This window comes from Hypanus sabinus, chromosome 11 (genome assembly GCF_030144855.1).
Source record: "Hypanus sabinus isolate sHypSab1 chromosome 11, sHypSab1.hap1, whole genome shotgun sequence".
Lineage (NCBI taxonomy): Eukaryota > Metazoa > Chordata > Chondrichthyes > Myliobatiformes > Dasyatidae > Hypanus > Hypanus sabinus.
The window spans coordinates 65,731,021-65,757,682 of NC_082716.1; the positions used below are offsets into that span (position 1 = coordinate 65,731,021).

Here is a 26,662-nt window from a genome sequence, read left to right on the forward strand (position 1 = left end):
ATGAGTGCCAACTCTCATAGATGGAGAGCAACTTTCTTCATTGTTCATGCTGGACCATTGTAGAAACGTAGAAAACCTACAGGCCCTTCGGCCCACAAAGCTGTGCCAACCATGTCCATATCTTAGAAATTACCTAGGGTTACACAAAGCCCTCTATTTTTCTACGCTCCATGTACCTGTTCAGGAGTCTCTCAAAAGACCCTATCATATCCACCTCCACTACTGTCACCGGTAGCCCATTCCACTAACTCACTACTCTCTGCGTAAAAAAACTTAACCCTGACATCTCCTCTGTACCTACTTCCAAGCACCTTAAAACCATGCCCTCTTGTGCTAGCCATTTCAGCCCTGGGAAAAAGCCTCTGACTATCCACATGATCAATGCCTCTCATCGTGATGAGCGTTGAGAAGGAAGTAATGGGAAAAATTACGTTTGCGAATTTAATGTGATTAACTTCCAAATGTGTTTTGTAAAGAGCATTTATACAATTTGATTGTAAGTTTTGGAAACCCCTAACATCCTAATCTTTCAACATGAGCCAGGAATGTTTCCTCATTGTGAACTGTCCAGTTCTGAGTACCCAGCAACACCATTCTTTACGTAGATTGTTTAAAAATTTTCTTTCATAGGTCATTGGAATAGACTACAATGGAAGGTTCATTGATGCTGCGCAGCAGCTAAAACATACAGGGCACTGGAGTACTGAGATCAAGGTTCCAGAGTACTTGGACAGAGACAGGGTGATGTTCAAACAGGTAAACATTGTTTATATAAAAGCACGGATCTAGTGTACAAGCTGGGAGCAGCGAATTGTTTCTTGACTCCTGAAGGCCTCTCCACACTTCAATAGAATCATGGCACATCTATTTCCTCAACTCTGAACTTCTGCCTGTCCCCTGAACGTTTCACCCCTTCTATCTCTGACTGAAAAAACACTCAAAGCCTCTACTTCCACTGCCCTTTGAGGAACAAAATTCCAATGGTCCTCAACTCTCTGGGGGAATAAATTTTGCTTCAACTCTGTCTTAAACTGGAACTGTTTATGTTTAAACAGTGACACTATGAGTGTTCACTCTGCATCTATACTCTCAGGGTCCTATTGGTTTTGTGTTGTTTGATATACACATGGAAGTCAATCTATTTTTAAAGTAGGACTCTGTGATTGCTCATTCCACAAACCCATGTTGGCTTTCACTTTTGACATTTCCTTTTGGATTTATCACAACGCCTCTGATTTGTGCTGTAGCATTTCCTGTTTTTTGTATCCTTTGCACTGGAGAACAATTTGTCTTCTATGTGTCACCCTGTCCAGCCTAACTGCAGAGGCCTCAGTGTGTAACAAGGAATCAGTGAGTAGCTCGATCTATGAGACAGGCTCCCTAGGGGGCTCCAGAGCCATTTATATGCAAATGTGTTACATTTTTAATGCAGCACATGAGTAATTGGAGACATGACATGTACAAGCCTTAGAACTTCTTCAATTAGCCAAACAGGTAAATGTACTGCATGTAGTGCTCTATGAAATGACCCGTACTTCATTCCAAAGTCCCTAGTGTCCCAATTCATTTACACTAATTAATAGAGATCAGGTCAATTCTGGAGAACTCCTTGTAGCATGCATGTGAGGAACAGATGACCTTGGACCTATGGTTCACCATGCGGTATTTCTCCTCACCAATCTCATAGGTCATTTATGGATTAGTTGAGAGAGGTTGAATGCTTTGAATATCCACATTTGCATAGTTTTTTTTATCACATGCTAGTCATGACAGCAAGGGACAAAGTGACCTTTTTCAGCTCCTAAGTTTAACCTTATTCTTCTCTAGTTGCTTCAGTACTCTCAAGGAGGCAACTTACTGATGAGTAGCAAAATTAGGATATTAATGGAAGGGCTCCTTTGATTTTTCAGCTTACTTGGATTCCCAATGAAGTTGGACATCATAGTTTTATACTTCTCGATTTCCTTGATCGTACCCTCAATCCCTCAGGTAAGGTTCACTGAGTTTTTATACAAGTCGTGATTAGGACAATGCTAGTGTTATCTTAATGATTTAATACATAATGTTAAGCTTAATTTAATAATTTGACAGATTGCCAAATCAAAGACCATCCAACTCTGCGACCTCTGGAGCAAAACATTTTAATAGATTGCTTATTGCCATTAGTTCTGAAAGGTCTCTTGAAGCTTGAAATTCTGCCATTTCAAAAACAGTACAAAATATATAAGGTTTCTGCTGTGCCTTTTGAGTCCCTCTGCTGTTGAATGTTGACAGCAAATGTCCCCTCTGTCTCAGAAGCAGAACTTGCAGTCTCAGCGTTTCTAATGTTTGACAACCCCAGGTCTTCCTTTAGCTCTGAGGATGCTGACTGGATCCATTGGGATACCCAGTGAAACCAGTGTGACCTTCTGCTACTGTCACACACCCACTTCAAGATTTGTTGTGTGTTCAGAGCACATCACTGTTGTAACTCGTGGTTATTTGAGTTACTGTCACCTTCCTGTCAGTTTGAACCATTTTGGCCATCTTCTTCTGACCTCTCTCATAACAAGGTGTTTTCACCCACAGGACGACAGCTTTCTTGTTTTTCACACCATTCTCTGTAATCCCTCGAGACTATTGTGTGTGAAAATTCCAGGAGGTCAGCAGTTTTTCTAAGATACTTAAACGACTACGCCTGGCACCAACAATCATCCCATGGCCACATTTTGTTTGGTCTGAACAATACCTGAGCATCTTGACCACGTCTGCATGCACTTACCATATGCATTGAGTTGCCGCCACACAATTAGCCAATTATAAATTTGCATTAATGAGCAAGTGTACAGCTCTACCTAATGAAGTGGCCATTGATAAGTGTAGTTATCACAAGAGGAGGAGCAATATTTAATGAACCAATCTTAAATACTCAGTATTCGTAAAGGTAAGAACATTTTTAAAAAGTGATGTCATTTCAAAACAAGGACCAACTTTGACCTTGTAAGCGATAACAACATTTAAAAAACATTTGGACAGTTACATGGATAGGAAAGGTTTAGAAGAATGTGGACCAAGCATTGTCAATGGGACAATAACAAATCTTAAATGCAAATCTTGGTTGGTGTAGACTAGCCAAAAGGCCTTTTTGTGCTGTATGACTCTATGGAAACACTGCATTTTAGCTAGCTGTGATACCAGACTAGTATATGGTAGACTTTTTAGACAGAAACTTATTTTTATGCAGCAGTATTTATTACACATTAATACACTGATATTCTGAAACTTGCTTTGTTTTCACATAAAGTTCTTCCACTACCACCTACAATTTATGGAAAAGTGGGTGCTACAATTAATCCCATTTCCCAATAGTGTCAAGAACTTCATCCCCTGTGGTGTTGCCAAATATACTTAAAACTGTGTGGACGCATTCATTCCATCTTGAAATCTTGAGGCATCTATAATATATTCACACAATGGTTGTAATCTGTTTAGCATTGTCTTCAGGAGTGAGCTTCCAAATGCAGTAAACATAAATAACTTTTACTGGAGGCTAATTCCAGAGAATTATTCCACATAGAGGCTAGAAGTCAGTTTTATAAAGCCTCAAGTATAACTTACGGTACATTAGTTACAAGACTGTGCACTGCTGAAGGTATCCTTTGTCAAGGCTTAGCACAAGTCTTGTTATAATTGCTAATTAGAGCATACAGTATGAACCATAAAGAGGAGATTGTTCACAAATCAAAGATTTGGGCAAAACCGAAAATGGTCTCTCAGATCTGCATTCAATGAAAGGATATGCTAATTATGGTGCTAAACTGGCACTGTTATTAGATCTATTGCATTCAATATCTTAGTAGTTGCTAAAATTATAATCCAATTGGGATCTAATAAAATCATAAAACATTAAAAATTTACCACTGGGTGGACCAGCATAGTTTTTTAAAACGTGTGTGTCTGCAGTATAGAAACTGACTGCCCTGATATTTGCATAGTGCTAGTTTAGCATGTCTTTTAAGCTTGTGAGAACTTTTTTGATTAATGGCTAAACCCCACACCTGCAAGGTAACCAATAAAGGCAGCAACTGGGAGGTCTGCTTCCTGGCGTGACAGTTTTTGGCACTGTATCTTCACAAGAAAAGGGGTTAAGAAAGAGAACAAAATATATTCTATGTATCTGTACCTGAGACATCATTATACCCATTTGTACTCTATGCTTCTATTTAGAATCCCAAGATCCCATGTTTTTTTAACTGTGACCTGCAGCTTCATTATTTTACACCCATATCCCTCTGTTACGATGGCAAGCCATTCTGTATGTGTTTACCATGTGAGCTCACACCAGGAAATTGCTTAAACAGCAAAGTAAAATCGCCTGGAATGAATGCAAATCACTCAAACAAATTCTTGAAAAGTAATGAATGTTATTGGAGATCACATAAGTTGGTAACAAACCTTGCAATGGATGTGAAAGATTTAGAAATGTATTGATTTACTGATTGTTTCTGATTCTTCATTTTAGAACAGTGTGTTGGTCTCTGGAATTTGTCTTCACATTTTGCTTAATGTTTTCTGTCCTTTTCACAGAATTTGTCAAGCCCTCTCAATTCTTCCATAAAATAGTAAAGTCCTTTTGAGTTTGACCTACCTTCCCTGCAAGTCCCAGCAGAGAGTTATCTTCCCTGCAAGTCCCAGCAGAGTTATCTTCCCTGCAAGTCCCAGCAGAGAGTTATCTTCCCTGCAAGTCCCAGCAGAGTTATCTTCCCTGCAAGTCCCAGCAGAGTTATCTTCCCTGCAAGTCCCAGCAGAGATTTATCTTCCCTGCAAGTCCCAGCAGAGTTATCTTCCCTGCAAGTCCCAGCAGAGTTTTATCTTCCCTGCAAGTCCCAGCAGAGATTTATCTTCCCTGCAAGTCCCAGCAGAGTTATCTTCCCTGCAAGACCCAGCAGAGTTTTATCTTCCCTGCAAGACCCAGCAGAGATTTATCTTCCCTGCAAGTCCCAGCAGAGTTATCTTCCCTGCAAGTCCCAGAAGAGAATTATTTTCTCCATGTATCCGTGTTATTCGGAGCTTTGCTGTACTACTTGAATGCATCTTCATAAAGTAAACAAGACATTATTAACTGCAAATGATGGAAATACTTGGCAGATTAGGCAGCTGGGGAGAGAGAAATAGAATTAGCACCTATTGTTGTTCATCGGAACCAAGAAGAATTGGAAATAAATAGGTTTAAAACTGCAGAGAAAGAAGAGAACAAGCTGTGTACAATGAAGTAGAGATCAAGAGAAACAGATGATAAGAGTGGTTTCGGTGTTATCAGAGAGGGGTTGATAAAAGCGGGTAATCACAGCTGATTGCCCTGGTGGAAATGTAAATACAGGGAAATGATTGAGAAAAAGCAAAGGAGACAAAGCAAAACTGGAACTGTGGGACACAAAACACTATAAATCTGAGATAAAATTACAGGATGACCTTTCGTTAATAACTGGTAAATTGTGACACAAACTGAGTAATCTGGCTTTCTGAGATTATTGAATTCGGTGTTGAATCCTGAGGGTTGCATTGTGTCATGTCAGAAGGTGAGGTGCTGTTGCTGAGACCAAAATGTTGGGTTTCGTTGAAGCTCAAAGGCCAATGACAGAAGTCAGGGTGGGAGCTTGACAGAGAATGAAACTAACAGGCAGCTGGAACCTCAAGGTTGCTCTTGCCAACTGAATAGGGGTGTTCTTCACACTGGTCACCAAATCTGTCATGGGTTTCTTCTCTATGGGGGGGACAACAGTGTGAACAGGTTTTTCTCTGTTATGTATTGCATTGTACTGCCACAAAGTTAACAAATTTCACCACATATACCAGCAATATTAAACTTGATTCTGAATGCAGTACACAAGATTGAAATTAATACAAGTAGATGACTTCTTCACCAGGAAGGATTTTTTGCATGCCTGGATGGTGGAGAAGGAAGATGCAAAGGGCAATGTTGGTTCTTGTGAGATTGCATAGGAAAGGTGCTCTGGGGAGAGGGCTCAGCTGGAGACAGAAGAATGAATCAGAGCATTAGAGTAGTTGAACCTTTCGGAATGCTGTAGGAGGCAGGAGAGGAAGAGTTGTTTGGGGAGCCAACATTTAGGTGTAATGGAAATTGCATAGGATCTATTGAATGTTGGGATTAGTGGGGTAGAAAGTTCAGTATTTACATGGGAGAGAGTAACAGTAGAGGTAACTGAATGGATACAGCTGAGAGCCCTGACATATTTAAGGAAGCATCAATGTAGACGATGTGGTCATCAGAACAGATGCAACAGTGCCAGAAATGTTACAGAATGGAATGGGAGTTCTCACCAGAAGTGTTGCTGAAGAAGGTGTAATCAAGCTAGGAAAAGCGTCTCATCCTCTGATCAGCCATGTTACAACTCTGAGAATCTGAGATTGAATTCAACAACAAGCCTTTCTCAATTGTATCACAACTGGCCAGTGCTGCTGAAAGGTCATCAACCTGTCTCTCCACAGATGCTGCTTGCCCTGCTGAGTGTTTCCTCCATTATCTTTTAGTTCAGAATTTTGGCAGTGGCAGTCCTCTGTACCTCTGTATTCCAGCATTGTGTTTGTCTTTCTACTCAGTGTTCACTACATTCACACCTTCTTCAGATAGATCAGCTGCCACTAACATGGCTCTACACCCTCCCTCAGCTGGTATTGCCACCATGTATATTTTTATTTATTTGCTTATTTATTTATTTAAAAAGGTTTATTTATTTAAGGAAGGTTTCTTGACACAATATGTAGATAAGCCTACAAGAGGAGAGGCTGTACTTGATCTGGTATTGGGAAATGAACCTGGTCAGGTGTCAGGTCTCTCAGTGGGAGAGCATTTTGGAGATAGTGATCATAATTCTATCTCCTTTATCATAGCATTGGAGAGAGATAGGAACAGACAAGTTAGGAAAGCATTTAACTGGAGTAAGGAGAATTATGAGGCTATCAGGCAGGAAAAGGGAAGCTTAAATTGGGAACAGGGAAAAGTGTGGAAGAAATGTGGCAAATGTTCAGGCGATATTTGTGTGGAGTTCTGCATAGGTACTTCCCAATGAGACAGGGAAGTTATGGTAGGGTACAGGAATCGTGATGTACAAAGGCTGTAATAAATCTAGTCAAGAAGAAAAGCTTACAAGAGGTTCAGAGAGCTAGGTAATGTTAGAGATCTAGAAGATTATAAGGCTAACGGGAAGGAGCTTAAGAAGGAAATTAGGAGAGCCAGAAGGGGCCATGAGAAGGCCTTGGCGGGCAGGATTAAGAAAAACCCTAAAGCATTCTACAAGTAAGTGAAGAGCAAGAAGAAAAGACACGAGAGAATAGTACCTATCAAGTGTGACAGTGGGAAAGTGTGTATGGAACTGGAGGAAATAGCAGAGGTACTTAATGAATACTTTATTTCAGTATTCACTATGGAAAAGGATCTCGGTGATTGTAGTGATGACTTGCAGTGGACTGAAAATCTTGAGCATGTAGATATTAAGAAAGAGGATGTGCTGGAGCTTTTGGAAAGCATCAAGTTGGATAAGTTGCTGAGACCAGATGATATGTACCCCAGGCTACTGTGGGAGGCAAGGGAGGAGATTACTGAGCCTCTGGCAATGATCTTTGAATCATCAAAGGGGACGGGAGAGGTTCCAGAGGATTGGAGGGTTGCAGATATTGTTCCTTTATTTAAGAAAGGGAGTAGAGATAACCCAGGAAATTATAGACCAGTGAGTCTTACTTCAGTGGTTGGTAAGTTGATGGAGCAGATCCTGAGAGGCAGGATTTATGAACGTTTCGAGAGACATAATATGATTAGGAATAGTCAGCATGACTTTGTCAAGGGTGGGTCATGCCTTACGAGCCTGATTGAATTTCTTGAGGATGTGACTAAACACATTGATGAAGGAAGAGCAGTAGATGTAGTGTATATGGATTTCAGCAAGGCATTTGATAAGGTACTCCACGCAAGGCTTATTGAGAAAGTAAGAAGACATGGGATCCAAGGGGAAATTGCTTTGTGGATCCAGAACTGGCTTGCCCACAGAAGGCAAAGTGTGGTTGTAGGTCATATTCTGCATGGAGGTCGGTGACCAGTGGTGTGCCTCAGGAATCTGTTCTTGATTTTTGTAAATGACCTGGACTAGGAAGCGGAGGGATGGGTTAGTAAGTTTGCTGATGACACAAAGGTTCGAGGTGTTGTGGATTGTGTGGAGGGTTGTCAGAAGTTACAGCAGAACATTGATAGGATGCAAAACAGGGCTGAGAAGTGACAGATGGAGTTCAACCCAAATAAGTGGAAAGTGGTTCATTTTGGTAGGTCAAATATAATGGCAGAATATCATATTAATGGTAAGACTCTTGGCAGTGTGGAGAATCAGAGAGATCTTGGGGTCTGAGTCCATAGGATGCTCAAAGCAGTTGTGCAGGTTGACTCTGTGGTTAAGAAGGCATATGGCATACTGGCCTTCATTGATCATGGAACTGAATTTAGGAGCCGAGAGGTAATGTTGCAGCTATTTAGGACCCTGGTCAGACCCCACTAGTAGTACTGTGCTCACTTCTGGTCGCCTCACTACAGAAAGGATGTGGAAACCATAGAAAGGGTGCAGAGGAGATTTACAAGGATGTTGCCTGGATTGGGGAGCATGCCTTATGAAAACAGGTTGAGTGAACACAGCCTTTTCTCCTTGCAGTGATGGAGGATAAGAGGTGACCTGATAGAGGTGTATAAGATTATGAGAGGCATTGATCGTGTGGATAGTCAGAGGCTTTTTCCCAGGGCTGAAATGGTTGCCACGAGAGGGCACAGTTTTAAGGTGCTGGGGAGAAGGTACAGAGGAGATATCGGGGGTAAGTTTTTTACTCGGAGAGTGCTGAGTGCGTGGAATGGGCTGCTGGTAATGGTGGTGGAGGTGGATACGATAGGGTCTTTTAAGAGACTTTTAGATAGGTACATGGAGCTTAGAAAAAGAGGGCTATGTATAAGCCTAGTAATTTCTAAAGTAGGGACGTGTTTGGCACAACTTTGTGGGCCAAAGGGCCTGTATTGTGCTGTAGGTTTTCTATGTTTCTAAGACTGCAAAATAAAGAAAGTAAGAAAGTGTTATTTCAATGCCTCACTATTTTTACTTCTGATGCCTAAATATTTAGTCAATAAGAATCATTATTTTGGGATCTGAGCTGCTGCAAATTGAATGTGGAGATGAGATGGCATTTGCAGGGTACAGAAATATGAAACGTTTCTGCCTAAAACATTGAGATTGTTCTCAGTCAATTACATAAAAATCCCAATAAAAAAACACTACAGTTGGGTCATGTGCTAGGTGATCATCTCCTATTCCACCATGGTAGTCTGCCTACAACCCAAAGGCATCCACAATGACTTCTCCAATTTCAGGTAACAGTCCATCTGTTCCTTTCTCTGTTCTGATTGACCCACATCCTGTTACGCAGTTTCTTTCTGCTCTCCCACCTGCCTATCAGCCCAGTTGATCAAATATTACCTTCCCTACTGTTGTCCTCTGCCTACTAACCCTCTCTTATCTGAGTCCACTCATCACTTTCTTTTCTTATCAAATTCCATAATCTGCAGCCCTTTGTCACCTCCACTTATCATTTCCCAACCTCAGCCAATAACTTCATTCCTCCCTATCCCATCTGTCCAACCTCAGTCAATATCTTCATCCCTCCCTATCCCATCTGTCCAACCTCGGCCAATATCTTCATTCCTCCCTATCCCATCTGTCCAACCTCACTCAATATCTTCATCCCTCCCTATCCCACCTGTCCAACCTCGGTCAGTATCTTCATCCTTCCCAATCCCATCTGTCCAACCTTGGTCAGTATGTTCATCCCTCCCTATCCCACCTGGCTCCATCTGTTCAACCTTACCTGGATCCACCTTTTGCTTGATATCTCCTGCCTCACCTCTCTCTTGTATAATCTCAGCCCTGTTGCAGGGTGTTGACCAATAATGCCACCTGTCCTTTGCCTCCACAGATGCGAAGTTCCTTTGGCAGTTTGTTTTTCTGGCTCCATATTCCAGCATCTGTAGTCACTTGTATCTCCAAAGATGAGAAAAGGATACACACTATTATCAATAGACATATCCGTTCAGTCATGAATTTGCAACAACTTGGAATTCAAATTAAGAATACCCACAAATATAATCTGCTTCAGAAACTGCTAATCCATTACACTTCCTTCCCTTTTTAATGATTTTTTCCTGTGTATTTGATCTGTATTGTGATGTGTGTAAGATGTCTTTATAATGGTTGCACTATAGTTCTGGAAATTAATGGGCAATTTCATTTGCAACAAGGTTTTTCCTGAGATGGGAAAGGAAGGAGAAATAAAATCAATAAACGAGTCTTCGTTTTGAAGAGTCAATCTTGCATAACATGATCTGCATTTTACTGCAGTTTCTGTCACCAACACGTTATAATTTAAAGGGTTTGAAAATACATTTGCCACCTGTTCATTATGGCAGTGCCCCTTTTAATTAGTAAAAAAGACAGCTGCTTAATATTTTATGGTATAACATCAAAAGTAATAGTGTGAATCAAAGAATTTAGTCGTGGACATAATTCCAATGAATTGTCTGTTCATTTTTCATATCATAAATGACAGATGTGGAATTAACAATAATATAAGCACGTATGATTGAACATTTTTATCTGTGGATGATACATGGGAAAATGTATTCACAGTTCAGTTACTCCAACCTGACAAGAGGAGACCACTGGAGAATGACAGGATGGGAGAACCCCCTCATGTCACAGGAGAATGTCATTTTTCATATCATGTCTACTTTCAGCCAGTGCCTTTCTGGTGACATTAAACAGAGCAGTGCAAGAGGCTACAATGAACAATGTTTGTGTTGTCATCTCCCTCCATTAAGGAAATTTAACTGAATAAGATCCCCTTTATCATTTACATTAATTTCCTATGAGCTGATTAGATTTTTTCTCAGAAAATAAGATTCTTAGTTTTTCAAGTTTCTTATTGCTGATGAACACCTTAAAATTAAGTAATAATCTGAATATTTGATTGACTCCATTTCTGTTTATTTTCTAGGCTCTTCTAAAAATGAACCAAAAACAATATCAAATAAATCAATTCTTCATTAGCAAGGAGAAGGCTGGGATGACTTTTTTGTTGTTTAATTTATGAAGACGTGATGTCATTGTGAGGTTAGAACATGTTAGGAAATCCTTTACGGATGGTCACTAATAAGGTGATCAGGCTCTTCTCTGTCCAGGGAGAAGCAGGAACATGGTTCTTGCTACCACATGGAATAATTAAGATAAACTTAAGGGGGAAATTAATATTGATAAATATGAAAAAGGAATATATTTGTAGAGGTGATTGTTTAGAGATACGATAAGAGGGTAAAATGAAAGAGGATATTGGCAGACTCCTTAGGGGCTTGGACCAATTTGGTAGATTAATCTACTTATGTGCTGAGAGTTCCAACATAATTCATGGTTTATCCTGTTTCATGAAAACGTGATTGAAATGCTCTTTTTGTTTGAGGAGAATTAGAGTTGCCATGAGTTGCCTTTTTGTGCTTTATTGCTCCATTCGGGGATGACATGTCATTCCATCAAAGGCAAATGAGGGAATGATTATCAAGTAAAGACACAAAATGCTGGCAGAACTCAGCAGGTCAGAGCGCATCTATGGGAGGGGGGTAGTGACGACGTTTCAGGCCGAAACCCTTCATCAGGAGTGAAGTGACATGGGATGGTCAAGGGGGGATAAGATGTGGGGGGAGGGATGAAGTAGCGAGCTGGGAAGCGATAGGCTGAAGGGAAATGGGCTAGGGGGAAGGTGGAGAATTATGGGAAATAAAAGAGAAATAAAGGTAGGGCTGGGGAGAGATTATAGTGAGGGGGGAAAAAAGAGAGAGAAAGAGAACCAGACTAAAATAATAGATAGGGATGGGGGCAAGGGGGGGAGACAAGGGTATCAATGGAGGTCTGTGAGTTGGATGTTCATGCCAGCACGTAGGAGGCTACCTAGGCGGGAGATAAGGTATTGTTCCATCAGCCTGCGTGTGGCCTCATCTTGACGGTAGAGGAGGCCATGGGCAGACGTGTCGGAGTGGGAGAGGTCTGTGGAATTGAAGTGTGTGGCCACAGGGAGATCCCGCCACTGCTGGAGGACCGAGTGCCGGTGTTCAGTGAAATGGTTTCCCAGTCTGCGGCGGGTCTCCCCAATGTATAAATGGCCACATCGGGAGCACCGGATACAGTATATCACCGCAGTTGACTCGCAGGTGAAGTGGTGCCTCACCTGAAAGGACTGAATGGGCCTGAGATGGTGGTGAGGGAAGAAGCGTGGGGTCAGGTGTAGCACTTCTTCCGTTTGCAGGGATAAGTGCCTGGAGGGAGGTCAGTGAGGAGGGATGGGGGAGAATGAATGGACAAGGGAGTCGTGTAGGGAGTGATCCCTGCGGAAAGCCGAGAGTAGGGGGGAGGGGAAGATGTGGCTGGTGGTGGGATCCCATAGGAGGTGGCGGAAGTTATGGAGGATTATATGTTGGATCTGTAGGCTGGTAGGGTGATAGGTGAGGACCAGGGGGACTCGATCCCTGCTGGGCTGGCGGGGAGATGGGGTGAGGGCAGAGGTGCGTGAAATACGGGAGACGCGATGGAGGGCAGAGTTGATAGTGGATGAAAGGAAGCCTCTTTCTTTCAAAAAGGAAGACATCTCCTTTGTCCTAGAATGAAAGGCCTCATCCTGAGAGCAGATGTGGCGGAGGCGGAGGAATTGAGAGAAAGGGATAGCATTTTTACAGGAGACAGGGTGGGAGGACGAATAGTCTAAGTAGCTGTGAGTCTGTAGTATACATCGGTGGATAGGCTATCTCCAGAGACAGAAACAGAAAGATCTAGAAAGGGAAGGGGGGTGTCGGAAATAGACCAGGTGAATTTGAGGGCAGGGTGAAAGTTGGAGGTGAAGTTAATGAAGTCGACGAGCTCAGCATGTGTGCAGGAAGCAGCGCCGATGCTGTTGTTGATATAACGTAATTCCAGACCCGGAATGATTATCAAGTCCTTTTTCACAAAAGTACTCACCTTTAAATTCTTCTAGGTATTGCTAAAGTTCTCTTTTTGTTTTAAATTTTGACAAGTCTGGTTGGAGAACTAAAGACATCATTGAGAATGAAAAGTGCATTGGAGAAAAATAAACACCAGCTGACAACCAGGTGCCCTAGGCTTGAATTTTAAAAGCCAAGACAGAAAGGAATGAAATCTGCATTTTGGAATAAGCTGCAGTGAAAGACCTTGCCATAAATATCAACTCCACCACAATGGGGATCCAAGGAGAGGGGTAGTGGATTTGGAATTTAAGATCAAGGAAAAATTTTGTTGGAAAAACTGCTTAATGAAATGGGCAAAAATATGGTATTGGGAGTTTGTAAGAGCATTTGTTGAAGTGTTTCAAGTAGAAGTAACTTGGTCTTCTGACTTATCTATTACAGATCGTTTAAAATATTTTACACCAGGTTTGTTGACTCTTGTGCACTTTACAATTGAATGTGGAAGTCTTTTTGTCACTCCCTGTTGTTCCACAATCAAATAGCGTTTGTTTCAGGACATGGCGATGTTTGAGTGTTGCTAATATGTTATTGAAAAGCTGCCTTCTTTATCTGCCAGCTTGGCTAGCACGTTTGTCTGGTGTCGTGCAATCAAAAGGGTTGGTTGTCATCATCTCAGAAAAGTGGAAGAGGAGCAATTTGTATCAAAGATTTCAAGAACTCAGAAAACAGTAAGTGAACAGATTATTTCTTGTTGGAATATGATGGCCTTGGCTGAACTACAGAAGAAAATGAGAGCAGTGGGTGATGGGAGGCCAGGCAAGTGAAGAGGAAACTGTTAAATTTTCTCTTGCAGTCTTCCTTTCCTCATTCTTACAGTTCTGATTCCAAGTGAAGTGGTCTCATAAAATAGCAAAGTGGGAAGGTTGTGATCCATTTCTTCATCTAGGCACAATACATTATTGAGAGAGATATATCATTGGATAAAATGTTGAATAGAGGCCTCAGCTACCTTCACAGGCAAAGCGGGGAAACCAAAGACAAAAAAACAGGGGAAATTATTTATGCCTGATGCTCAAGCCAATGTTTATCCTGTAGCTGAGCATCATAAAAATAGATTATCTGCCTCATTGTGATATTACTATTTGCTACATAAAAATCAGCTGCCCTTATTTTCATCTTTGCATCCCCAAGATTACTTAGCTTAATTATAATAATTCCTACCATTGAAGAATTTTATTTTTAAAATATTTAAATCAATTTAGTCATAGGAGCAAAACACCCCTGGATTGTTCGCACAAACTCTTCACCTCAGCTCAGCCGTTCATGAGTAGTGCTGACAATAATTCTGGGAGGTAAATCGTAAATTAATTTGGGGCCAGCAGATACTTTATTCTGTGGGTTGTGCCGGAAAGGGAATCTTATGAACCTTTCCTTCATTCCACAGTACAAAGCAGGGGCTGGAATTTACCTGCTCTGAGTCTCTTTTACTAAATGCCTTTCCTAGGCTAAATTATTATGAATATATCAGCTAAATTAGAATGCCTAACAACACTGTGTGCAGTAGAAAAGAAGAGATTGGTGAAAGTCAGAAAGGAGCAACAAGTAAGGAATACAAGGAGCTGAAGTGTGAAGTACGAGGACGCTGCAGACTCGACAAAGAGGCAAACCTACAATGCATCTGCTCCAACATGGAAAATGAGACCAACAAAGGCAACAGCAAGATAGTTTATGCTGCAGTAAAAGAACTTACTGGCACCTTCACACCAAGAACTGGTGCAATCAAAAATGCCGAAGGGAAAATTCTGAGAGAAGATGCAGATGTGTGGGAAAGGTGGCTCGAGTACACCAGGAAACTCTGTGAAGATCACGAGAATGAAAACCGTGACAAAGCCATTGACTGGACAACACTAGAACAGGAACTACGACTGTCAGAAGCAGAAAAAGCAATCGAGAAGATTAAAAAGAATAAATCACCTGGTCCAGACAACATACCAGCAGAATGACTGAAAGCAACAGGCACCTCAGTGGCCCACATCTTGCACCGCATTATCTGCTCCATCTGGAAGACTGGCAAATGGCCAACAGACTGGTGCAAATCTGTCTACTTTCCAATTCCCAAGAAAGGGGACCTCCTGCTGTGCAGTAATTACAGAACAATTGCATTGGTATCACACGCCAGCAAGGTTCTACTCATAATGATCTCTGAGAGATTAAAGAACTACGTAGGTAGAGGAATTGCACTTGAACAGGCTGGCTTCAGGAGTGGCTGAGGCGCCAGGGACAAGCTCTTCAACATGCACCCAGTAATGGAGAAAATGAGAGGTCAATACCCCTCATACATCTGCTTCATAGACTACTCAAAGGCATTTGAATGTGTCCAATACACCAAACTATGGACAACAAAGATTCAACTGGGCATGGCACCACACCTAGTGGCTCTTCTAGAAACACTGTAAGCTACGCAATCCTCCAGCCTTCGGACCACATCTGGCGAGACTGAATCATTCTGCAATGGAAAGGAGTCCGCCAAGGCTGCATCCTTTCTCCACACCTTTTTAACATCTACACTGAGGTGATCATGAGACTGGGAATTCCAGACAACACTGGCATTAAAATAGGAGGAAGGACCATCAGTAACTTGAGATGCGCAGATGACACAGCCCTGCTAGCCACAACAGAAGAAGGCCTACAGGCACTACTCAATAATGTTGCAAAAGTCTCTGCTGAATTTGGATTGTTGATAAATGGCAAAAAGACCAAAGTTATGGTGATAAGCAAAACTGCAATTCAAGCTGACATCTACATCAGAAACGACAAGATCGAACAAGTGTCCTCCTTTATATACCGTGGTGCAGAACTAAATGTCACAAACAAATGCAGCAAGGAAATAAGGCGAAGGCTAACAATGGCACGCACAAGCACTACCAAACTCTGGAACATCTGGAAAGATAGATCTGTGAGCACTGACACCAAGATACACCTCCTCAAGAGTCTCGTCTGGCCAGTAGCCCTATATAGCTGTGAAACATGGACCCTAAATGTAGCTGATGAAAAGAAGTTGACAGCAATTGAGATGTGGAAATACAGATGGATCCTCAGGGTATCATACACTGAAAGGAGATCCAACGATTTCATCCTAGAAAAGATTGGCACGAAATCAATACTTCTGGAAACCATTATCCAAAGGAAACTTTGTTATTTTGGACACATCTCAAGAACTGATGACACACTGGAACACACTGTGCTAGAAGGCAGAGTAGAAGGAAGCTGTTCCCGAGGCAGACAGAGGACAACCTGGATGAACAACATCAAGAAGTGGACCAGCCTCACCACCAGAGATGCAAGAGGTTTGGCTGCCGACAGATCGCAGGGGAAGAAAGTGGTTGCTGAGGCTCTGGCAGAGTATGGCACATGATGATGATGATGATGAACGATATGAAGTGCATTAATGTCTTTTGCCAGACCAGCAAGAACAATTGCATATTTATAAATCTACTGCTTCATTAATAGATCTAATGTCATTTGTATTATTATAAAATAATTTGTCTAACATTATTTCAAATATGATTTGTGTTGAGGTTCATAATATTATGTTTTTTAAAATATGCATTATTGTTTAACTTGGTAACTTTATTTAATCAGCGGAGTGAGTGATTCTAGTTATAAGGTACAGCTTTGAACAAGTCAGGTATGTTTGATGTTCATATCACTTGTTATCCTGGAATAACAGAGCACTGTGGTAAGATTGGATAAAAGTGTTTCCATCTGTAACAGGAGAAAATCTGTAGATGCTGGAAATCCAAGTAATACACACAATGCTGGATGAACTCAGCAGGCCAGGCAGCATTGATGGAAAAAAGTATAGAAAAGAATCTTCATCAGGTCTTGTCCTGAAACGTCGACTAAACTCTTTTCCATTGATGTTGCCTGGCCTGCTGAGTTCATCCGGCATTATGTGTGTGTGTTTCCACCTGTCATTGGATTGGTTCTTGCTCCTGTTGACATCCTTCTGGTAAACATAACCTTGTTGCTTATTAGATTTGCTTCTTTGTAGATTAGACTTATGTGTAGGTAATTCTATTGAAATTACTTGCCCTTGTTTTAAGATATTTCATACTTTAATAATCAACTCATTGAGAATTATGTTTGAGACTCCATTTTCAAATTAATCGCAATCTTCCCCAGATTTTATCTTTTGCAACTAATTAGCTTCAATGATTGAAATTAAAAATAACCTCAAATACAACTGAATTCTGAGAAATAGAAGAAACTAACAGAGAACAATGTAAAAGACAAAGATTCTAAATGGTGTGTGAAAAGAAGCATAGATAAACAGATTAAGGGAATAATTCTATGGCTTTGGTCTTTATAGACTTAAGTCATCACTATCAATGACAGTATGTCAAATGCAGAGAAGTTTAAGGTGTACAAATGGAATAGAGATCTTAGATAATTAAAGGGGTGGAGATGATTATAGCAATAGGATTATTTAAGGCTATGTAGGAATTTAAAAGCAAGTCTTGGAAACTTGATATCAAATATTAATTTGGAGAAAGTGAGGGTCAGTGAATATCGGCGTGATGAGCCAATGGCCATAAGGTTATGACAAGGTTATGCACCAGTTTTAAGGATGGTAAAACAGAGGTCATCAAACATGAATACTGATCTACAAGTAATAACAACATGAGTGCAGAACAGCTGAGGCAAAGGCAAAATCTAGAGATGCAATTGTACAATCTCAATGATAGTACAGAAATATAGTTTAGAACTTGTGTTGTTTGTGACCTCATCAGGCTTGACCTATCAGATCTGAGACAGTTACCTGTAATCTGGGAAAGGGATACCCAATATCACTGGCAGGATTTTTTTTTTGTTCATCTGGTTTTGGGTGGAAGAGAGAGCCAGACAAATTTTCTGTAGTGGAGGAGAAATTGAGGTAGGTGGAGGGGAGGAAGGGGAAGATTGTGTGATGGTAATGTAAATACAGAAATGGGTTCCATTTTGGAGGATGACCTTGACCAGATGAGTAATGAGGGAGGCCTAGTAGAAATCCTTGGGATCATCATACATAATGGTGTAGAACTGAGCTGAGACCTAGAAGAGGCAGTCTTTACCAAGACTGGCTAAACAAAAATAATATCGAGCGATAGTGAATTTACTCAGCTGGACAACTTGGAGAGTGATTGGAGAAAGGCTGCAAAGGTTGAGAAGGATAAGAATGGTTAATTTTTGTGATGTGGCCAGCAGCTTGAAAATGAGACACGTAACATGGGTGATTGATAAGTTTGTGGCCAAGGGTAGAAGGAATCAATTTTAGAAAACCTAGCACATTTATGTTTCCTACATTTACACACTTAGTCCAGCGGTCGTGGAGCATACGGATCCCTTCTTTGTAGAAGTAAATGTCTTGGACCTCCAGAAGTGGTCCACAGCATGGAGTGATTGATCAGTTCATGGCCAAAGGTAGACAGAGATGAGTTATTAACTTCAAACTTTCTGTATAATCACTCAAAGAGTTGCACTGCACGTGCATGTAATGAGAGCGGTACAGTATAACTCATCTCCTTCTACCTTAGGCCACAAACTTATCAATCACCCCTGCTGTGGACATTTTCTGGAGGTCCAAGATCCGTATGCTCCACCACTGCTGGACTAAGTGTGTAAATGTAGGAGGGGACTATGCTGAAAAATAAATGTGCTCGGTTTTCTAAAATTGACTCCTTCTACCCTAGGCCACGAACTTATCAATCACCCCCCAGATTAATCAGTCTAGAAGATAAAAGACTTATGTCCTTTAGAAGAAACATCAACCTATAGTGATTCAAATCTATTATTTTTGACCCAGTGGTAGCCTCTGAATCAGACATAGGAGCACGTAAACAAGACAGATGGATTAGAACATGGAACAGTGTAGCAAAGGAACAGGCCCTTTGGCTCATGATGTTATGCTAAACTAATTCAGACGATCACACCTCATTTAACTAAACCCTTCTACTTGCACATTAATGCTATAGAGTGGGGAATGCATCTGTCAGAAATTCCATATTTTGTGTTGAGCGTCCCCCTCCAGAGATCCCAACTCAGCAGTTGAGAATGAACAGGGGTGGTTGCCACCAATGTCTGGGTTTCAATCCACATCACAAACAGATTATGTTTATTGAATCTCACATCTATACGTAGGGCAGTCTGGGTAAACATCATGCTGTACGGCTATGCTGACTGAAATTTAATAACACTCTTTGGCTGTGGGGCCTGATCAGGTGAACAACAAGAGCCAGCAGGGTTAAAAAGCCCTTAGTCAAAGAAGGGTGCCTGAACTTGCCCAGGTGCCTTTTCTGCTTAGGGTTTAAAAAAGTGTTTTAGACACAGTTTGGAACAGCGGGGGCAGCTATCTGACTTATAACCAGGCAATGCTCTTTATTTTGTGGAGGAAATTAAAAGTGATGGTAAAATGAAACATGATTGTAGGGAAAATAATGAAAATGCATCTGATAAAATGTGAATGTGTAATTTAGGTGGTCCTTTGTGGAAGAAAGGGAAATGGAAAGCAGAAGAACCCAAGGCAAAGCAGTTACTTTTGTTACCATCTGGAAGCTACACCATCCCACAGACTCCAATGTCAATGACGATGAAGATCAGTGACTAAGTCTCCAAGGAGCTGCTGAAAAAGTAGTGTTCATTTCTGAGTATTACAGTCAATGCTTATGGAGAAATGATTTGTTTTTATTATATTCCTCTCAAATGTTATGATTGTATTGTGCCTAGGTTTATTAATCTCTCTCAGAGATGTATTGTGTAAGTTTGTTCCTATTAATGACCAGACATAATACTGTAGATGATAAAGTAGCTTCATTATTCCCCAAATCCATGGACTGCCTAGTGTGTAACTAGCAAATTATTAACCATACACTTTGCTGGTGCTGCTTTTGGGGCAGTCATTGTAAGGTCTGTATATAACCCAAAAAAAAACTCATGACCATTGATATAACCTTGTTTGAAACTTTCTGCATAAATTATTTTCAACATTTAATCATCTATTGTACTTCGAAGTATGACTTGCATCCTTAAATAGTCATTTCTAAGTTCAGTGAACAAAATACTCTACTAAAAGGTTACAGTTACAATGAACATGACTCTGGTCTGGTCTCTCATTACACCATGTGTTTACCTTAAAACTCTTTGGTTAGTTATTCTCCAATGTTGCCCAAGGGTTTTGTATCTTTAAAATGATCCTAAAAAATGTGGAACGATTTATTTCAATCATGTTTTACTTGAAAAATCTCATCATCATATAGAAGTAACAAAGTAGAGAAAGGAATCAACGATCTGCAGAAAATTAGGAATTTAATAGCGGTTCATAAGTGATACTAAATTAATTATTAGGATTAAATTAAATTCTCTCGCCTGAACCCATTTTTAGAAGAAACTAGTAGAGGAGATGATTACATTGTTCTGCTCTTTAAAATGTTATATATTTTAGGATTGAGAGTAAACTACATACATTTTGTAAGGAAATAACAGGTAGAAATAAAAATTGTAAATAATTTTGAGTTTCTATACCCATTAAAAGTAACAAATGCAACCTTAATTTTCCAAAGAGGGAATGCAGGACAACTTCCCTATAGTTCATTATTAACATGCTGTTATTAGGAATGAGTCACAGATCTCCCAGTAAAGGTTCTATACAATAAAATTAAGTTTCTTAAAGTTCTATCTAAGTTAGAGTGAAGGGTTAGCATAAAATCAGTGCAGAAATGACTGGGGAGTGTAATGGAACTGGGAGTATAAATGAGATAGATTTAAGGTAAGGTGGAAAAGGGACTTGATGGGCAAGTTTTCCACATGGAGGGTGGCGAGTATATAGAACGAGCTGTCAGATGAGGGATGTACAATAGTATCATTTAAAGACCACTTGGATAGGTACATGCAGTGGCAGGCTCTTGAGGGATATGGGCCAATGCAGGAATTTGGGACTCGATGGGTGGGCAACATGGAATCGTTGGACCACAGGACCTGCACCTATGCTGTATTGCTCCAGGACTCAATGGACACAGTTCAGGCTTTAAAGTAGCATTTAATAAAAAGCAGCAAACAAAACGTACAATCCAAAGTTAGCCTTCATGAGACTGTGGAGATTATTATCCGGAAGTGAGAATTGTAAGTAGACAGGAAAGAGTAGCTCATTTTTGAGATGACACGTTGTCGTTGGTGTTAAGAGGGCCATAGCTTGTAATTGGTGTTAAGGGGGCCATAGCTTGGCCCTCAGCTGGTAGATTTATTACACTTGTCTGCTGATACAAAACTAGATATCAAAGTAGGTGCATCTATTTTATAATATCTTATCGGGGAGAAAGTGGGAGAATGGGGTTGAGAGGAATAATAAATCAGCCATGATCAATTAGATAGCAGAACAGAACTGATGGGCTGAGTGGCCTAATTCTGCAGCCAGTGTCTTATAATATAGACATGCACAGATAAGAAATAATATGTTGCTTAGAACACAAGTGGTTACGTTGAAAATCACAGGTTATGCTGAGTAACTGGGCTGGTAACTAACCGAAGTCTGATCATATTTGTTAAATCTTGCTGGCTTTAAATTATGATTGGCTCTGTTATCGTGGATTTTGTACCCAAGGAGAAAATGTACTTTGGTGATATATCCAAGAGGCTGTAATTTCCGCTTCACCTTTAGTACAGAGACAAGCAACACACACTTTCTATGAGTTGTTCTGCTTATGAGCTACAACAACAAAAAAAAAGTTTAGCCAGGCTTGTTCTAGGTGGCTACTTTAATTTTCTTAATCTTGGGTTACCAACTTCAAATTTAATACAAATACAAGCCATAGAAATCTGCTTTACAAGATATCCCGATCAAGGTAAAAACACAACCAAAATTCCCCTCTCAACATCAATACAGATCAAATATTACAAATATGCAAATATACAGGGAAACCAGATACAAATTTGATAGATTTCCACCTCACCTCAGAAAAATATTGTATCAGGTTTAGAAAAGAAAACTATTTTAATGCATCTCTTACAAAACCTTTGGCTATTTTAAGGAAATCAGTCTTAAAGTTACTCAAAAGGCAGACTTTTACTTGATCTGTACTGCAGATCCAATATGTACATTTTATACTAAATGTGTTTCCTCCTGACATCACCCTTCTCGCTTTTCAAACATCCCTTGAGGGTACTGAGAGATCACCCATAACCCTTCTACCATTTTTCACTCGTGAACCTTATCATAGGTAGAAATGTAGGCTGCATGAGTCCCACATTTGAACTTTCTGACAGTACTCACTGTGAATGCATTACGACTGATTATTTTTGCCTCTCCTTTCTCCTCCTAAAGGGGCATTAGCCAATGCTCTGTAGGCTCAGTACCAGGTTATTCCATTCAAGTATCAGAACAGCTACATTTAAGTTATGAAATGAAAATCTTTTAACAACTGAACTACAAAAAATTGCAGAGATCTGAAAAAAAATTAAATACATAGCAGAGCAAATATGCAGCAAGCATTCACTTATAGTTAATTGGACATCCCAGTTTGTCCCTTCAAAGAAATTTGCTCTGCTTGAGTCAGACAAATACATAAAGAAGCAAGCATCCACGCATTTCCCAATTTTATAAATACATTCTCCTTTTGTATAAACATATGCAAATAAGGCTCCACTGTACAGAAAAGGCAAAATGCAGCAGCAGTAAAATATTTTCTATTTCATTTCATATGTACATTAACCATGTCTGTCCAGGAAGTAAATCCATAAATAAATACCGTTTTTTTTAAATCTTGTGTAGCTTATGCCAATGGGGAGCTTCAACAAATTAAGCTCTCAGCAAAACTTCAAACTGCAACGAGCACTGTTAAGACTATTTACAAAAAGATATAAATATAGCTTTGAAGAGGTTTTGCGTGCAAGTGCAGCATTATTCTATACAAATGTAAGGAATTGGAGTTGACACTTATGGCCTGTGTCATTTCTTTCTGGTGTTCAATCAGTGCAAAAAAAAAAGTCCCTTTATTGTGTTTCATTTATAGTATAAAAATGATCTGCTAATACAAAAATACACATCATTTAGATGTTAGAAATTTTCTGTCTGGTGACTGGGCATCCGGTCTTGACTGGCACAGCTGCTGCATCGTTTGATGTGAGGAATCTGCAGGTCAAGTGGATGCGACACAATTTCTCTCAGGGTAATCCATCGTCCTCCATACTGAGAGCAACACGCTGTCAATGGAAAACAAAGTCATTGTTTTAAAACAAAGGCAATTAATTCAAATTCTACCTGAAGAGGTGATCTTCTCCCCACCCCTTTGCAGTCTAAAGCAGCAAAATTAAGAATGCCCAATTTTATTCAATTGCAGAAATAGGGCAAAATTATATTTTTTCCTGTATTTGTTAAGCCGGTTGTCTCATTCCCATGATGATTTGATTAACCTCCATTATAAATATGACCTAAAGGAAGCTGATTCTGATTAACTGTCACATTCAAGTTAATATGAAGCCCTCAAGCACACAGAAGCATTCAATGAAACAGCAGAAATAAAAGGACCTTATAAGCCATCACACCTTTTCTGCCGTTCTTTATTACAAGGTAGATTATGCAAAAGAGAACATTAAAGAGGATATCTTATTGAATGGAGCCTTGGGCTCAGACTGTCACGTGGCATGTTCCCAGTATTTTCAGGGGACACAGTTCTGAGTTACGATGTGAGCCTACCAACCAGAGGGCACCACTTCCTTCTCCGGTTTACCTCAGAAGTTAATAGCGTATAACAAGAAAATAGAAAATCTACGGTAGTTAGTAGCAGATTTAAAGAAAAACATCCATTTATTAGATATTATACAAAACTGGGATATACTGTTTTCCCTTTATAGAGAAAATGAAATGAAAAGTTTTGAAGGTGTGACTAAACACATTGATGAAGGTAGAGCGGTAAATGTAATGTATATATAGATTTCAGCAAGGCATCTGATAAGGTACCCCATGCAAGGCTTATTGAGAAAGTAAGGAGGCATGGGATCCAAGGGGACATTGCTTTGTGGTTCCAGAACTGGCTTGCCCACAGAAGGCAAAGAGTGGTTGAAGACGGGTCATATTCTGCATGGAGGTCGGTGACCAGTGGTGTGCCTCAGGGATCTGTTCTGGGATCCCTACTCTTCATGGTTTTTATAAATGACCTGGATGAGAAAGTGGAGGGATAGGTTAGTAAATTTGCTGATGACACAAAGGTTGGAGGTGTTGTGGATAGTGTGGAGGGCTGTCAGAGGTTTCAGCGGGACATCGATAGGATGCAAAACTGAGCTGAGAAGTGGCAGATGGAGTTCAACCCAGATAAGTATGAAGTGGTTCATTTTGGTAGGTCAAATATGATGGCAGAATGTAGAATTAACGGTAAGTCTCTTGGCAGTGTGGAGGATCAGAGGGATCTGGGGTCTGAGTCCATAGGACACTAAAAGCTGCTGCGCAGGTTGACTCTGTGGTTAAGAAATCATATGGTGCACTGGCCTTCATCAATCATGGGACTGAGTTTAAGAGCTGAGAGGTAATGTTGCAGCTGTATAGGACCCTGGTCAGACCCCACTTGGAGTACTGTGCTCAGTTCAGGTCACCTCACTACAGGAAAGATGTGGAAGCTATAGAAAGGGTTTCCAATTTCTCTAACTTCCAGTAATTTTCCCACTCCTCCTCCCACTTCTTCCATTCCTCTCTTTTCCTCACTTGCCTATCACCTCCCTCAGTGTCTCTCCTTCTTCCCTTTCTCCCATGGTCCTATCTCCTCTTCTATCAGATGTCTCCTTCATCCCTTTATCCTTTCCATCTATCACTTCCCAGCTTCTTACTTCACCCCTCCCCCGACCCCCACCCACTTGGCTTCAACTGTCACCTTCCATGTTTTTCACTTCCCCTCCCCCCATCTTCTTATTCTGCTGTCTTCCCCCCAATCTTTCCTGTCCCATTTAAGTGTCTCAGGCCAAAACATCGACCATTTATTCCTTTCCATATGTGCTACCTGACCTGCTGAGCTCCTCCCACATTTTGTGTTTAGTGCTCTGGAGAGGCCTCGAGTCTGGTTAGGGGTGTAAAACATTTTAGCCAGTACTTGTACAAGAGAGAGTTTAACCTCATTACTGAGCATAAACCACTGGTGTTCATTTCAATCGACAGAAGGGCATTCCACTGCAGCAGCAGTACAAATGCAGTGATGGGCTTTGTTTCTTGTAGGGCACAATTACAAGATTGAATTCAAGAGGACAACTAATCATGGGAATGCTGATGTTCTCTTAACCCTTGGGAAAGGAAAAAAAACTGTAAAATTTACAAAAGAGGACTCTTCTCTGAATGTACTCGACCTAAAGCAAATTGAAAGTCTCCCTGTTACAGCAGAGTTGATCAAAATGAAAACCACAAAAAACCTCACACTGTCTCAGATCTACCTGGCAACTCAAAATGGCTGGAAAGTGCAACAGCTGCCCCATTCTTACCAGCACGAGGTTGCGTTATGTGGGGATTGAGAGCTGTTGTACTATCCAAGCTGAGAGCTAAAGTGTTGGAGGGGTTGTATGTTGGTCATCTAGGCAGCATAATCAAAAGAAAAGCATTGGCTTGAAGCTTTGTCTGGTGGCCTGTAATAGATTAGCAGATCGCCATGCACTGTTCACAAGTCAACACGCCCCGAAGAAAGGTGTCCAGAGGTGTTAAATCTACTTCCTGCAGTTCCAGAGTCAATTCCTACAACCACCATGGAATCGGCACTGGAACCTGAGATTGTTTCACAGCCACAAGTCTCACTCGCCAAGCAGAGTGAACCCCGTCCTTGTCAGGAATGACGATATCTTACAAGAGTAAGAAATCTTCCACAGTGATCAAATCTTTAGGCCTGAATGGGGCAATTTAAAGTTTACTATTATATACTGTATAATAGTTACATATTATATAATATATTGCATTATATAGTAGTTGAGATGCATTCAATACTGAGTTAGACTTTATAGCTAATCAGGGAGGAGTGTAGTGCATTTAGTATTTGAATACTATTGTAAATATATTGCTTGATTAAGCATTATTTGTTGTTTACAGAATTCATTACAGGTTATATGTAAAAGTATGTAAATGGCATACGTCACTATGCCACCAAGTCATATGTGCGTGCTTCACTAGAAGTGAAAATATAGTGTACACATTCTCCCTGTCTTTCTTTTGATTAGTTTTATGTTTTGGATTTACAAAACATAACATTTAGGACGGAAGATCTTGTTTGATGACTGCAAAAGGCAACATGCAGTCCACGATGTGGTTCTGACACCACAGGGAGAAACAGGAAAGAACAGTTGAACAAAATCGTAGTTGCTGTAGTAATAGGTCATCAATGAGGTTCTGCAGCAAAGTCCACTCTAGTTTTATCAAAGGGCAATTCAGTTCATTTCACTCTTTGCCTGAAAACACTGCATATGTTTATTGTGAATTAAGACTTCTCATAACCTCTCTGGCTCTTTTGTCAATTAACCTAGACTTATGCTCTCTAGTTTTTGGCCCTTCAATCACAAAACTGTGCTTTATTTACTACATATAAACCCATCATCATTTTTGAACTTTTCAAATTTTCT

General features: G+C 40.5%; 2 protein-coding genes across 7 annotated transcripts in view; one reads left to right on the forward strand and one right to left on the reverse strand.

Annotated features, from left to right (window-relative positions):
• Window positions 1–20,047, forward strand: part of LOC132401495 (uncharacterized) — a 29,608-nt gene extending 9,561 nt beyond the window's left edge. The window contains exons 5-8 of the mRNA XM_059983523.1: window positions 631–756; window positions 1,911–1,989; window positions 13,665–13,776; window positions 19,564–20,047. Of these exons, the coding sequence (XP_059839506.1) occupies window positions 631–756; window positions 1,911–1,989; window positions 13,665–13,776; window positions 19,564–19,690 (444 nt within the window). The 3' untranslated portion in view covers window positions 19,691–20,047. The remainder of the gene's footprint in view (window positions 1–630; window positions 757–1,910; window positions 1,990–13,664; window positions 13,777–19,563) is intronic.
• A 1,772-nt stretch (window positions 20,048–21,819) lies between these two features.
• Window positions 21,820–26,662, reverse strand: part of lrp8 (low density lipoprotein receptor-related protein 8, apolipoprotein e receptor) — a 136,590-nt gene continuing 131,747 nt past the window's right edge. For all 6 annotated transcript variants that reach the window (XM_059984578.1, XM_059984577.1, XM_059984579.1 and 3 more), the window contains one exon: window positions 21,820–23,281. In XM_059984578.1, the coding sequence (XP_059840561.1) occupies window positions 23,243–23,281 (39 nt within the window). In that variant the 3' untranslated portion in view covers window positions 21,820–23,242. The remainder of the gene's footprint in view (window positions 23,282–26,662) is intronic.